Raw genomic sequence first — 16,392 nt, 5'->3', positions numbered from 1 at the left:
TGTATATCTCGCTCAAAGCTTAAAAAGTTCGCTCAGAATTCTGTGTATGAAAAATATATGAAATGTGTATATTTGGTTCAAGGCTTAAAGCTTTCCCTCATTTTGTGTATAAAAACAGTATGAATTATGTATATCTCGCTCAAGGCAGAATTTCACTCACATTTTTTGTATATAACGTTTATGTTAGGTTTCTGGAAAATTAATACAACTACAACTACATTGTATAAAACATTCATATAATATTTAAGGCTTAAAAAAATTACTCAAAATTTTGTGTATGAAAAAATATATGAAATGTATATATCTTGCTCAAGGCTTAAAACATTTGCTCAAAATTTGTGTATGAAAACTATATTAAATATTTCGCACAGATATACACATTTCATACATGTTTCATGCAGTTTTTATACATAGAAAATTGATTGAATTTTTTTAAAAATAAAAAATGATTTTTAAAAAAAATAAATTAATTTGAAAAATGAAGATCCGTTATATTTTGTAAATAAGGAAAAATATCGTTATATTTTATAATAAAGATTTTTAAGTAGGTAGCCTATGTCATTTTGCCCAAGAAAAAATTGCAAGGCAGAATTTCGTAGCAAATTAGGCCTATTCGGGCAAAAGAAGGCCTAACTTCTGTAGAATCCCAACAGAGTAAAAAAAAAAAAAAAAAAAAAAAAAGATTGCCTTGCGAAAATTTTTGCCTTAAGGCAAATTCTGCCTTATAAGGGAGAATTTTTGCGAAGCCTTGCCTTGCGAACTTATTTTTTTTTACTGAGCGGGAGTTCAAACCTAGAACCTCGGGGTATTTTCGGCCACTTTCTTAAGCAAAGGGCAAAACTTAAAGACCAACAACCAACAATTTGAGGGGAAAAACTTAAAGACCAACAACCAACAATTTGAGGGGAAAAAATTAAAGACCAACGCCTTTGAAGGTCAATCCGCGCAAAAAATAAGAGCAGAAATAGCCAATTTTAGGACTCTTGTTTAAGGCATAGCCGCATTTCGTAAACATTTTGCAAAATCTATCCACTTCGAAATTAACTTACGCAAACATCAAGCATATGCCTATATTTGAAGTTGTAGTTGAAAGTGCAGTAGGGTGGGACGGGGTGAGTTGAATTGTACTAGTAAGTAGTACTCAACTTTTTCCGTATTTCAGTCGACTATTTAAGTATGTAGTTGTCCCCCGTCTCAAAATAAATACCATCTTAGCAAAAATTATGCCTATTAAAAAATTAATAAATACATGTAGAGTTTACTAAGAGTTTACTAAACTATCTCTATTATGGTTTTTGAGAAGAGCAATATTAAAGAGGACTACTTCTTTAATGTTAAGGACATTGTTGGAAACACTTTCCAATTTTTATCTTCATTCCTAAGGTAACAGTTATTTTGGAATAATTTTTTTTACTTTTTTTTAAGGTGACACTTATTTTGGAACGGATGGTGTAATATACAATTGATATTTAGAATTTTTATACTAATTGATTCAAATTTTGAAACGGAGGGAGTAATATACAATTGACATTTAGAATTTTTATATTAATTGATTCAATATGAATCCTAATCCGGTCCCCTTGGATTGTAAAAGATTTCTCTGTAAGCTCTTTGAACGTGTTCTTGTGTACAGTCTTGGGAATGTATTTCTTACGTATACATTAGCAATTTCATCTTGTAGCACTTGATACAATGCCTTAACAAACAATATTTTTCTCACTTCCCTCTTTTGCATACACAGTAAATCGACTAGAATTACAATTCTTATAAAGAGTTGATAACATTTGATTCTCGCTACACAACATGGCTCAGGTACATGACAAGCTCAGGACCTTGAAGTGCCTCAAGAAATCAAGGATCAAGTTTCAAAGAATGGCTAGTTTTACAAATGGCCCTAAGGCCCATTAGGACATTTATGTGATCAGACTAGTGCTGCTATAAATAGTAAAACACTTTTGAATGATTTAAGGGTTTTACTCTTGTGCTGAGTGTTCTACGGATTTGTTCTACGCCTCGCTTTAGAAACCCCCTTTGTTCATTCATGTGTGAAATTTCATGTATGAGTTCTTTCTCTTCTTTCGTGAATTCATTCTTAATTGCTATTTTAGTTATAGAATTATCCTCCCTGATCATTCTTCATTATTTTCTTACTTTTAATTGGTTCGCGTATTCGATTTATCAAGGTAGAACAAAGAACTTCAAGATTGGTTAAGACGAATATGTATATATTGTTCATCCTTGAGCGAGACTTAATTATCCTTTGTGTTGTCTTGATTGGAACAAAGAAAAATAATCCAAGAGATTTGATCCTTAATAAAATTTGATTGATTCTTTTTCAAGAGTAAAGTTATAGCTTGATTAATTGTTGATTTATTTAATGTTGATTTTCTTTGATGACGTCAACTTTTTAGATCTTCCAATAATCCAATATTGCATCTTCGTCGATCTTCCTTTGAGTATATCTTTTACTAATTTTGAGTCCTTGATTCTTGTCGTTGATTTATCTTTACATTTGATCTCGTCGTTTTCCTTACCTTCCTCTGCTGATTATTTCTTTCTTGATTTACGCTTGAAAAACCTTTGTAACTCTGCTTGATTTACGCCTGGGAAAGCCTTGTAGCCTTCTTTCCTTGATTACATCAGTCTTTATTAATTTTGCCTGTCTTCTGGTAGTAAGTCGGCTTGCCTTATATATTTGCTTTCATGTTTGTTCACGATCTTGTTTTTCGTTTTTGTCCTTCCATATGTAGTTGCTACTTCCTTTCCTTGTATATATTTATTCTTCTTGCACATATACCATATTTGATTAGTCATCATTAAAATCTAGACTCTAACTATAGTTATCTGAAGTTCAGACTGACAGTCCCAAACTTCAAACGTGTATGTTTGAAGTTAAAATTATCAAATTTAACTTCATACACAAGTATGTGAAGTTGGCATATAGATGATAGTCCTTTCAATTCATCAAAATAGTATATTTCAAAGGTCAAAGATAAATGCCGAAGTTGATAGTCGTCTTCCTACTATTTCAAAGAAGCAACGATGCTTTTATTTTACTGATTACATGCTAAATAATATAACAATAACAATCCAGTGTAATTTCGTAAGTGGGGCCTGGAGAAGGTAGGATGTACGCAAATCTTACTCCTATCTTTGTGGGGTAAGGAGACTGTTTCCTATAGATCCTCGGCTTAAAAGAAGTGTAATTTTTTAAAAAAAAATTGTTTTTATTACATAGGGGGTAGGGGAAGGGGATTATAATGTGGGATTCGACATACCGCGACGCAAGGTGAGAGTTCGAGGTAGCCAACCAGGCGGAGTTACTAGATCCTCAAAAAAAAAAAAAAAAAAAGAAGTCCAATCAAAGCAGGATGAAAAGGAAAATAACGACATCAAAAAAGCAAGTTAAACAAAGCAAATGAAGTAATAGGTAATACTACTACTAAATAAGGAGGAGGTGAGAAGAAGGGACTAGCCCATGCCTCTCCCACGTAAAAGTATTACAACACTTGGCTACCTACTACCCTTCCACCCTAATCATCGACCTCCATACCTTCCCATCTATGGTCATGTCCTTAGTAAGCTTAAGACGAGTCATGTCATGTCTAATCACCTCCCCCCTAGTTCTTCTTAAGCCTACATCTACCTACTAAAACCATAGTCGACCTCTGCACCTCTTTGCGAACATCGCGCACGCCCTGCTGCCGCGTACGAACCATCTCGGCAACTTCTCTCATCTTGTCCACCACAGAAATCACTCCCACCTTATCCCGTACAACTTCGTTCCTAATCGTATCTCTCCTAATATGTCCGTACAGCTATCTGAGCATGTTAAATAATATAAAAAAAATTAAATATAACTTAAATTCAAAGTGAAAGCTGACCAGTACCTTATGAAATTAACTGATGTTGTTGACTGGTCGTCTCTGGTGGTGCAAAAAATATAAAAGAAAATTATATCATGCAATAGTCAAATCACACATGTTACTCTTGATTATAGAATTGTTTTGAGTCGTAAAAACTAGTCTGAATGACCCTTTTTTCACCCATTTCTAATATATAACCATCATTTGAAATGTAATCGAGAAAGAGCTAATTTTTAATATAAAAATAATATCAAAACAAAAATACTCCTAATTATAATATAGAACAACTTCAAAAAAATGTGCTAGAGTTTGATGTTTAGACAAATGAAAGTCCACCATAATATGTTGTAGTTTGATTTTTTTTTTTTTTTTTTGGAGTTTCGAATACAGTTCAAATTCAATGAATTTTTCATAGAGTATCAATTTACAAAGGCTCAAACTCTAAATATAATAAAAAAATAATTGAAGGATTTTTTCACTTATGCTACCCGTGATAGAGTTTTAAAATAACTATCATGAGTGAACTAAGGAAGGGATGGGCGTTAGTCGGTTTGGTTCAATTTTTTAATTTTTATAATCGAATCCGACCAAAGTAGTTAGTATCTTACCACTTTAAGTGCATCACTCATTGCATCTTTTGTAACTTCAAGGCAATGTCTTAAGAGTTTCAACTTCTAGAAGTTAAGAATTTCACTTACTATACGTCTTTTGAACTCTAAAACAATGTACTGAAGTTTTAGTTTCTACAAGTTTAAATTTCATTGAAATATTTGGTGTTTGGACTTTGTCTTCTGATGTTCTAAATCCAAGAACAATTCCTGGAGTGCATATATTCCACGTTACGTGGGACATATACGAAGATTTAAAAGTTTTTATTTTAGTGTTATGGTATAATAGTAAAATTTTGGTATTAAAAGTGGCTAAAATTTAATCTAATTAATTCTAAAACGTTAGTATAACTTGATTAGCGGTTCAAACTGTTTTTTTTTTTTTTCATTCTACCCACTTTGTGGAGACGGGTTTCAGTAGCCCAAAAATTGTAATGGGCGAGGCTTGAAATTACACTGTTTGTCCTTCAAATAGGTTGGTCTTAATTTTTATCCTTTAAATCCAACCTATGCTTAGTGGAACACAAATTCTTTAAGGGCGCGGGACATAACTCGTGAGATATTATGATGCGAAAATTAAAACTTATGATTCGCCAAAAAATTATTCGTCATGAGGAATAAAAATTAAAGACCACCAAATAGAGGCCAAAAGTGCAAATGAACCCCCCCGGCCCCCCGGCCCCGCCACAGCCGCGAGGCTTTGGCCGATGGCCCCAAAGACACGTGTATATTATGTGTCCACCAAATTTGATCTCCCGCCATTCAAGCCAAAATTATGAAATTGAAAACATCTCTTTTCTCTATGATTTTGAAAACTCAATTACAGAATTTTGAGTTGGACATAAAGTTTATATTCTCTATTTTGAGTGAATATATTTTTGATACAAATAAGGATAGGAACTTCAATGGCAGAAACCAAGCAAGATATGTTCTCCAGAATCTTCACTGGTGTTCGTTTTGTTCTTGTCGGATTCAATTTTCTAAAATTGGAGCAGGTATTACTAAGCTAATCAATTTGTTTTTTCACAGTTCAAAGTATTTTGGTTATTGCTGTAATTTTTTTTTTAATCAGGTTTCCATTGTTACTGTCATATTTTAATATACTTTTCTGTTTCTTTGAAGATTCGGTTCAAGCTGTTGGTGGGTGGTGGAGTTGACGTGTCCGAATATGGACCGGATTGCACACACCTCATTGTAGATAAAACTATTTATGTAAGAACAACTGAATAACTGCAATTCTTTTTTTTTTTTCCAATTTTTGTTTCTTGTTTTCATTTGGTAATGTATAAGGAGAATAATCATGGTATAACTTGAATAATGTATAACTTAATACACCAATTGTTGTATTATTTTATACGACCAACAACATGGAATAACTAATCCATTTATAACTTATAGTACATGGATAAAGCACCAAAAGGACAATACTAACTATGTCTTTTTCCGAGAAGCCAATGAATGTCAAGCATCCAAGTGTATAATTGTAAACTCATATTGCTTTTTAGTTTAAAAAATAAATAAATATTTTAGATTATTTCTTGTATATCCAATTTTAGTGCAAGAACCAAACACTCAACAAGAAATAATCTCTGTATTACTAATCCCTTGTAGAGAAATATAGCAGAAGAAAGGTAAATCAAGAAGACCTTCTGCTAGCCCAAGATCGTTAACTAAGATCAGAAAATTCAACTAAAGAAGAGGAAGCTATGGAAAGGAAAAGGTTACTTGAATTGCCTTTAATTGGTAGTATTAGCTTACAATTGGGGTTGGTTACAAATGACTAAGGCCACTTTATTTATACTTGTGTAGGGATGGTTCTAGAAATACTTCTAGATACATCCGTTAGAAAAAATCTAGTCATCTTTATCTCTGCCAACTGCTACAGAATATCTTGATATTGATACAGATCGAAGGATCTAGATAATTACATCGTATTATAAATATCTAAGTGTCTAGAATTTCTAGACATTTCCTAATCTGATATATCAAAGATATTACATTATAACTTTCTAGAAACTCTTCTAAATATCTATGATATTTCTTCTTTCAAAAAATTAACTTTAATTTTCCATATGTCCCTACCTTAAAGTAATTTTTGGAATATCACGAATGTAAAAGAACTTAAATTCAAAGCTTTTGGACGTGCCTTATGAAGATCTCGGATGTTTTCCGGACAAAAAAAATGATAAAAAAAATGATTCCACGATAATTGGGCCAAAGATCAACGTAGATACGTCTTGATTAAAATTTTTATCTGAGTCGGGCAATCTGAATGACCCTTTTTTCTTTTTTTTCTAATATATGAATCATCTTTGAAATTTACATTCTTGAGAAAGAGCTAATTTACAATATAAAAATAATATCAAAACAAAAATTGTGTTAATATAGAAACAACTTCGGTGACGATCGACCGTGAATTTGATGTTTAGACCTGAAAGTCACCATAATATGTTGTAGTTTCCCTTTTTTTTTTTTAAATTGTTTGGCGAATGAGCTTTCAAAATCATGAATTTTCATCTCCGAGTATCAAATTGAGCTCAAACTCTTGGTAAAAAACCTTCGTTTTTTTCACTCTATGCTACCGCCGTGATATTTGATAACTAGCTAGTGATTGACTTTGATACGGCAGATGATTGACGAGAGACTTGACTTTCCTTGATTTCCTTAATTTTTCTTCGAATCCGATCAAAGTCAGTATATATCTTAACTTCGTGCTCGGGATCATTGACATTTTGTAACTTCAAACTTTTATTATCAATTTCGGGATTTCTAACCGTTGATTTCTCTTACTACCACGTCACAGTTGAACATCTTCGAAAATAATGTCTTTGATGACAGTTTCGTTCTCCGTGAAATTTCATTGAAATATTGCGATGTTTGGACTTTGTTTTCTTGAAGTTGAAAAATTTAGAACGTCTTCTGAGATGGTGCCATATTCACGAATTACGTCCGACATCTTTCGAAGATTGAGAGAAGTTTTTTATTTTAGCGTCTACTAATCCCTCGGTACAAAAGCAAATTTTTAACTTAAAAAGCTCTAAAATTTGATCCGTCTAAAGCTTTTAACTTGATTAGCGGTTCAAATCTTTTTATGTGTCTTCTTCGCCCCATTCGATAACATTTAATGGTACTTTCCGTTATTAGAATATTGTAATGGGCGAGGACCCTTGAAATTGAGAATGTTTGTCCTCTTAGGTTGGTCTTGTTTTCTTTAAAATATATCTTGTTATGTAAAAGACAAGAGCATTTCTAACTTTTTGATAGAGACGCTGATATCTGTTTGGTAGTAATTATGATGACAACAAATTCTCAAACTCTCGAGGATGGTTGTTGAGCCCGCCAAAAATTGAATTGATGTAACAAAAGGAATAAAAATTAAAGAACCAAACGAATGATAATTCTTAAATTAGGTAGCCGGCCCGAGAAGCCATAGCCTCGTCGGTTTAATAATGAGATCTCTGACGCCAAGTTCTTAATCTTCCAAAAATATTCCCGCCATTAGAAAGATTACCTTGAATGGTGTTAGCGATTCATTCTCTCATGATTGTTGAAAAACTCAATTCATCTTTTATTGAACAAATGATCAAGGGTCCTTATATTTCTGAGCTCGTTGAGTGAATAATATGATCAAACAAGTTGTGAGAGATGGACCTCTTGGGATGAACTCCGCCTTCGCGTTAATTTCTTGAATCTTGTATGTCTTTCATATTTTCCGGTCCGTCAATAGGAGGACTTGTATAACTACCATTAACAACATCCCACAAATCCTGCTCCCGAGCAGGTATGACTCTAATCAATTTGTCTTTTTCCTTCAAAGTAATTGGTTGATTCAACAATTTTTTTTAATCCGGTCCATTAATACTGTCAAATTCATTTAGAAACAGTTGAATCTACTACTTTCTCTTGAAATAAAATCCGAAGCCAACTGTTGGCACGGGTGTGTGAAATATAGTGTCCGAAGAAAGGTAAATCGGAAGACCACACCCTCATCGTTAACTAAGAAAGATTGACTAAAGAAGAGGAAGCTATGGAAAGGAAAAGTTTACTTGAATTGGCTTGTATTGGTAGTATTAGCTTACAATTGGGGTTGGTTACAAATGACTAAGGCCACCTTGAATTTATACTTGTGTAGGGATGGTTCTAGAAATACTTCTAATACATCCGTTAGAAAAATCTAATCATCTTTATCTCCTGTACTACTTATAGAATATCTTGATATTATTCTAGATACAAAAGGATCTAGATAATTCTATCGTCAACTATAAATATCTAAGTGTCTAGAATTTCTAGACATTTCTGATACAATATATATCAAAGATATTACATTATAACTTTTAGAAACTCTTCTAAATATCTATGATATTTATTCTTTCAAAAAATTAACTTTAATTTTTCACATCCCTGTATAACTAATTCCTAATTCCTGCATTATAATCCCTGTATAACTTGTCTTCGAACCAAAAGACCCCTAAGTTAATGTGTTTATAAGTTTCCTCTTAATTGATCAACTCATCCCGGGTTTTATTTTCTTACTTAGATATCTTACTGTTATTAATCAAACTGGGCACTGTTTTTTCATGTTTAGGATGATCCTATATGTGTTGCTGCCCGACGGGACGGAAAGGTTGTAGTCACAGGCTTGTGGGTCGAGCACAGTTTTGATCTGGGAATGCCTGTCGATCACCTCTCTGTGAGTTCATTGAGGAATGTCCTTATGTAATACATATGGTTTGTTTATGAATTGGAAATAAGTTGGATGTATGCTAATACCTGAATGTTTAATGATAATGACTGCAAGGCTTCAATTATTCAACAGAGAAATAGCAATTTTTTGATAGGCTTGATATGCACATTTCCCTGAGAATTTCTTGTTTACCTCTTATGAATGCTAGTATGGTGCCTCACTTGGTCTTTGATCAATTATGAAAGTAAGTTCAGGAGCCCGTATTTGCTTTTTTATCTTTCAGGACAAAGAGAGTTGAAAATATTTTGCATGGAAGATCTGTACAAAATTTGTCCTAAATAGCTATGTAACTAACTACTTTGACCTTTTGATGGGGCCGTGAGTGTATCCGTTGGCCCGTGTCTTGCTCCTTTTAAGTTCTACATGGATGTCTTCGTTGGTTTGTATGAGCTCAAAATTCTGTCTGCTGGAATATTTTGAGTCCTTGCTCCATGATTCTGCTGGACATTTGTAGTCCTTCCCTTTAAAATTAGACAGTTTACCTCCACCCTCACCCCAAATCCCCAAATACTGTTTGATATCACAACTCAGTACATTCACTACTTTTCTTGCAGATCATGTACAGACCTTCAAGGGATTTGGATGGAATCCCAGGCGCGAAATCTCTAATTCTGTGCTTAACTGGATATCAGCGGCAAGACCGAGATGATATAATGGTTAGTAGATTCCAACTCTGTTGTTTTTTTAAGACCATTATATATTTCTTCGCAAAGAATTTAAAGAGTTGCTTCTCAATTTCATGTCATGTGACATTGCTATTCGGTTCCTTCTTCTTCTTCTTCTAGACAATGGTTGGGCTGATGGGTGCAAATTTTTCGAAGCCATTGATTGCAAACAAAGTCACTCATCTTATTTGCTACAAATTCGAGGGTAAATCAATTATTTCTGTTGCAGTTTTGCTGGCTATAATACCTTGAGCCTTTATTTCTTATCTTGCTTTCTTTGGTGCATCTTATCCTAGTTGGATTTAAGGGAGCTTCAGGTTGGCAAAGCTCTCTTTTTAAGGAGCAACCCCCTTAGCCTCATTTTAGTGCTCGAATTAACATCTAAATATGTAAACTGCAGTGCTGATTTGGAAGTTGTAAATTATGTTGGATGTTGGTATGTGTTGGACATGGGTGGTTCACAGCAAAGTGAAAGATCCAATTAGCATAGCATCTTTAATGATATCACCTGCATAGATTAAATTGGCATGATAAACTGAAAGTGCTTGATAAGCTTCACTCTGAGTTCTTTCTTATATATGTATGGTTTACAATGGGAAATTTCAGGCTTTGAGGCTTAAAGTGATGACGCTTGCTAATACAGCTGTCTTTGGCAAGTGGTGGATTACCTTAAGTTATGGCTATTCACTCTTATGAGACTGATTATGCCTTTTAATTTGCTTCTTCCACCAAATTAGGAGATGGAAGAAAGATACTTCAAATTCAATCTGATTTTTCTCTTTTTACTGTATTTGCTGTTTTGTTTACTATATTTTTACACTTCAAAACAAGCCTATATTATTTGATAGGAGAGAAATATGAGCTTGCCAAGAAACTGAAGAAGATAAAGCTAGTGAATCACCGGTGGTTAGAAGATTGGTAAGGCAGAACTTTTTGTAGAAGTTACATGTGCCTGTGTACCATACCCCTTTGGTGATTTTTCCTTGTTAGAAACATTTCTACTTTCAAGTTGCTAAAGATGCTTCCTTTTATATTTGTTTTATTCTGCAGTTTAATGGCTTGGGAAATTCTTCCGGAGGCTGGCTATGATAAAAGGTGAGACATTTTCCTCCCTGAATGTGAATTGGCTCGTTTTATCTGTCAGAGGGCATATTGTTTTGTTTTGGGTTTTGAAGTTTTAGTTTACAGTATATCAAGGTCCCCTTGGTGGTGGTTTCGCTGTATGAAGTTCACAAGCTGCACTTTATTTTTGCAAAATTTAATTATGAAGTTTTACAATGTGGATTATGAAATCCTGTTCGAAAATGTCATAGTATTCCTATTTGAAGTAATCATCACAAAGATTAATCTTTTAAGGTTATCAGATCAATTGGCATAAGACGCCACTCATCAATTTGTCTTATGTAATCAATAGTACAAACAATATAAATTATTGTATATGCTTAAGCTCAATCTAGAGGGAGCTCATGCAGAAATTTCGAGGCACTTTCTCAGATTTCAGTCATCAATTTGTCTTAGAATGGTATAGGTCTGTAATGCTAATGCTTCTTGCTTCGCTTGTTTTCTTTCTTAGTTGTGGTAGCTTTTTGTGCCAACGGAAAATGAGTCAACAAACCTAAACATGAAAGCATTGTGCTCCTAAAATGATGTAATAATTGCTGAAAAAGAGTTGTCAAATGAAAATGGATCAGGTACTGCCTTTTGACGATCCTATCTATTGGACAAAACAAGAGGTCATGCCAGACACTATGTGCTTATGTTTGTGAGCCTCAATTTTGAATATCCAATTAAAATAATAAGAATACTTGTAACATGCCATGCTTGTGCCTTTTTCTTTTTGGACTCCAGTGGGTATGAGTTGGAGATGATGATGGAAGCTGAAGCCAAGGATTCTGAAGATGAGCAAGATGACATTGCCGGTAACATGGGTGGAGAGAGAGTTTCTTTCACTACTCCTCAACATTCAAAGAGTCCCAATCAATTCCTTTTGAAGGAGGAAATCTCTAGAAACATCTCAGAGATACACACACCTACAGGTTTGTCAGATCTTGAAAACAATAAGCAGCTGGCATCATGTGCTCCCAAGGAGTCAAAATGGGACCTGGTTACAATCTTTGAAGAATCTCATAAGAGGCATCTTGAGACCCTTGGCACCACTGTGAGTAGAAATGAATATGTGCCACTTAGCATGCCACAAAATGGAAATAGTACAGCCTCAGTTTCTAATAGTGCTAAGAAGTCTCCTAACTCTTGTCCGCCAAACAGTTGTGTTAGTAGTTATTCCCGAAAAAAACCTAGAAGAATTGGTCTCACCATGGCCTCGGAACAAATTGAGAGTGCAGGACGTCCTTCCACTAATGCGGTGAGCCAACATTGTGATAACTTGAACTTCTCCTCAGAGAAAGAGCAGGATGAAACTGACGTTGGTTCTGCAAAAATTCCTACTAGTAAAATGTCATGCCTTGAAAAGGGCCAAAGTAGTATACTCCCTGAGAAACTCCCTGAGAAAAGGAGTGTGGACATGATATATAATGGCTCTCCAAAAAGTATTCATAGTCCAGAAAGCATGTTAAATGGTGACCTGGTGGAAGATCGTGGTGTAGAGTTAGGCAGACATTTGTCATTACTGAAGAATGTCCAGTTTGGCAACGGTGCAAGTCTTGATCCCTTGCAAACTTGTGATTCTTCAATTTCCAATTCCTTAAAACATGGCAGTCAGCTAGAGTGTGATGAGGATGTATTGCGAGCTGGCACTTGTGTGATCGTGGGGTTAAAAAAGACTGCTTTGAGCTGCAATGTTGACCCTGTGAATTTTCACTCATGTGAGACTGAGTATTCTACTGGTGAACATAACAGCCCAAGGAATGAACTGCAAACTGTCAAAAATCCATCTCCAGGCAATGAAAGAGAAGATATTGAGAAGTCTACTCAGTTGGCTGAACTGGAAAATGCTGTAGGAGATACTAGGTCAGGGTCTAATCCATTAAAGAGAAAATCCCTTTCCAAGAAGACACTGGGCTCTGGACTAAATCTCTGTGAAAGGGACGCAAGAAATCAGAAAGGTACTACAGTTCTTAACAAGACTGTTCCGGCAAATGATTCTGCACCCTCTGTGAGCTGGGGTAGAAAGGACAGAGATCACCAAGAGGTTCGGAGATTTGCAAAGGTTGAGGTTCCATCAGCAGGCAGTGCAGAATCAAGCAAAGAGACTGAGAAAAGAAAATACGTGGATTCTGCAAAGAAAGATGTGAAAACAGCTGAATCCAAAAATGATGATGCTGAAACTCCTGAGGACGAAGAGTATGATGAATTGAATGTCTTAACAGGAGAGTCCAGTGGAGTACCACAGTCTCGGGTTAAATCTGCAGAGAAACTAGTTGTGAACACGAATCAGACTGATGTGGAAGATTGTGCTGTGAGGCATGATGCTGACAACAAGGACTCTGAAGGTCAAAAGACTATTTCTGGCAAGAAGACCAGGTCAAATAGATCAACTTCTGCACAGAATGATGTGGATGAGAAAGTAACCAAAGGTCCAAAGTATTTGATGAAGAGGAGCAAAACAACTAATTTAGCTCCTAAACGAGCTGTATTTTCTGCAAAATTTGCCCAGAGAAAGAAGTCCAAAAATGATAAAAACAAGAATGTGGAAACAGAGAATGGAAAAAGTTTACCTGAAACAAGTGAACCCACAGCACTGGCACTTGATCATGAATTGAACTCCATGGTTGTGGAGAAGGAGAATAGACCTCTTACTGGAGGCCAAAGCTCGAGTTATAATGAACATGGAGCTGGCAAAACTTCTCCAAAATGTGATAAAAGAAAACCTCTAAAGGCTGATGTTGCAAATCCTCGCTCATTGCAGGTTACTAAAGCAGAAACTGAGCCGAAGTGGTTTATCCTTAGTGGACATCGGCTGCAAAGAAAGGAATTTCAGAAGGTCGTTGAATGTTTGAAAGGAAAAGTGTGCAGGGATTCTCATCTATGGTCATATCAGGCAACTCATTTTATTGTTCCAGATCCAGTTCGCAGAACTGAAAAATTGTTTGCTGCTGCAGCCTCTGGAAGGTAATGCTACAATAATCATGATTTACAGTAGTGTCAATTCTACAGGTAAACTGATTGGTCTATTGATTCTTGCAGGTGGATCCTGAAGTCTGATTATTTAACAGCCAGTAACGAAGCTGGAAGATTCTTGGATGAAGAAAAATATGAATGGCACAGAAAAGGCTTAACGGAAGATTTAGCAATCGACTTAGAAGCTCCAAGGAAGTGGCGGCTCCTGAGGAAGAGAACTGGACATGGTGCATTTTATGGAATGAAGATAATCATATATGGAGACTGCATTGTACCACCATTGGTAAGTTATTTTGCACTTGTTCACTAAATTCCTTGTAAATTGAATTCCTATATCTCCTCTAGAATGTCTCAATATTGCTGCTCTTTGTTGAATCAGGATACACTGAAGCGCACTGTCCAGGCCGGAGATGGTACAATATTAGCAACTTCACCGCCTTACACTCGCTTCCTTAACTCAGGTGTCGATTTTGCCGTTGTCGATGAGACCATGCCCCGTTATGATATGTGGGTTCAAGAATTCTTAAGGCACGAGATACCTTGCATTTTGCCTGACTACTTGGTGGCTTATGTGTGCAAACCCTGTTATCCCCGTGACAATTACATACAATACAATACTCATACTTGGGTAGAAAGGTCATTGAAAAACCTGGCAGATCGCTTGGAAGAGGTTGTTGTAGATACGGTGCCATCAGATAACAACAGTAACGTGGAATGCTGATACGTGTTGGTGAAAGGGGGGTTCCATGGATGTGGCATTGACATTTATATTTTTATAACTGCGACCCTCGCCTTGGGTGTGTACAGGGGAAAGACTGGTTTTGCGGAGTCTATAGCAAGAATAGTATGAAGAAAAAGTATTCCAAGGAATTCCAGCAAAATACTCCATTTCATTAAGGTGTACCAGCTGAGCGCCAACTTAAGTTGGTCGTTTTGGATGTACAAAGTAGTTATTTTCCTCATATGATTGCTTTAATAGTTAAGATATAGTGACCATTTTATCCCGTAGAAGCAGCTACCTATTAGTTCAAAAATTAATGGCTTGCCGGATGTTGGTGTTGGAGACTGTTTAATTTTGTAGAGTAGTTTCTTGGTGACATTTCTTGGTACAGATTTTCTTAACCCGGAGTCAGCTGGTCACGATTTGAGCTTGTCACAAAGTTTATTTTGGACAATTATTTACAGAAGATTTTCTCCGAAGATCAACTACGCTGTCATGTTGACAATGTCAACATGGCTAGAATATGTTAAATGGTTCCTCAACCGAAGCCTTAGTTTAATAAAATAAAACTGCAGCATAGATTTTAAAATGAGAAATTGGCAAGGTGTATCAACATAAGGATATTATTGGCATCAAATAGCAACCCTTTAAAACTTGGCACACGAACTTTTTGCCTTAAATTTGTTGCATTGAGTTTCATGTGCTAACCAAGCCCACTTGCCAAGTGGACCTCCCCCCCTCTTCCAAAAGCCCTTTTGAGTCAATATCAGGGTCGTCAAGTGGGCGGGTTAGATTGAAATTGTGCAAGTTAAAATGGGCTGAGGTAAATAATGGGTTGGGCTAAGATTGACCCAAAAATTATTTAGGCTGAAATGGGTTGGGTCATGACCCGCCTAATTTGACCTAATTTTTTTTTTTGAACGGTCTAATTTCTAGGAAAATATTATTTGTGAAAAATATTTTCGGGGAAAAATATTTTGGTGGAATATTTTTTTGCGGAAAACATTTTTCGTGGAATATATTTTTGCGGAAAACATTTTTCATGGAAGAAAGTTTTCACAAATATCATACACATCCAAACATATGAGATACATGATACAAGAAAAAAGTGAATACACAGAAAAAAATATAGTAAATCTCAAACAATAAACTCAAATTGCTAGAATTGGGTTAAGTTGGAGAAAATGGGTTATGTTGGGTTGGGCTAAAATCAGCCCAATGTGAAATTATCTTGAGCCCAATCCATAAAATTTGGGATGGTTGGGCGGGCCATCTTTGACACCCCTGGTCAATATTAGGCAATTTGCACGGTTACCCTTCATACGAACTGGTCTTTAATTTTCCCCCCTCAATTCGTTAGTCTTTGATTTTTGCCTTTCGCTTAAAAAGGTGACTGAAAATACCCCAAGGTTCGGGTTCGAAACCCAGCAGAGTCAATAATAATAATAATAATTTCACAAGGCTAGAAACCTATGCCTATTCGGGCGAAGTTACTAGAACATATCTTGAGACGGTGCTTTTTTTTATTATGCGTTAAGGCAAAAGTCACTTGCATAAAAATGACTTTTGCAAAGCCTTGCCTTGCGATTTTTTTTTTTTTGACTGAGCGGCGGTTTGAATCCAGAATCTCGAGGTATTTTCGACCACCTTTTGAAGCGAAGGGCAAAAATTAAAAACCAGCAATTTGAGGGACAGAAATTAAAGACCACCC

General features: G+C 35.5%; 1 protein-coding gene across 1 annotated transcript; it reads left to right on the top strand.

The window, feature by feature from the left end:
• Nucleotides 1-1,962: 1,962 nt before the first annotated feature.
• On the top strand, nt 1,963-15,091 carry LOC132063348 (BRCT domain-containing protein At4g02110-like). The gene is made up of 11 exons (XM_059455852.1): nt 1,963-2,057; nt 5,367-5,469; nt 5,597-5,686; nt 9,060-9,164; nt 9,773-9,874; nt 10,004-10,088; nt 10,732-10,801; nt 10,934-10,978; nt 11,732-13,951; nt 14,027-14,243; nt 14,340-15,091. Coding segments are annotated over exons 1-11 (3,381 nt in total). The 5' UTR covers nt 1,963-2,055; the 3' UTR covers nt 14,682-15,091.
• Nucleotides 15,092-16,392: the final 1,301 nt, after the last annotated feature.

This window comes from Lycium ferocissimum, chromosome 7 (assembly GCF_029784015.1).
Source record: "Lycium ferocissimum isolate CSIRO_LF1 chromosome 7, AGI_CSIRO_Lferr_CH_V1, whole genome shotgun sequence".
NCBI classification, from domain to species: Eukaryota; Viridiplantae; Streptophyta; class Magnoliopsida; order Solanales; family Solanaceae; genus Lycium; species Lycium ferocissimum.
The sequence above is the reverse complement of the archived record's forward strand: the minus strand, read 5'-3'. Positions and strand labels throughout refer to the sequence as shown.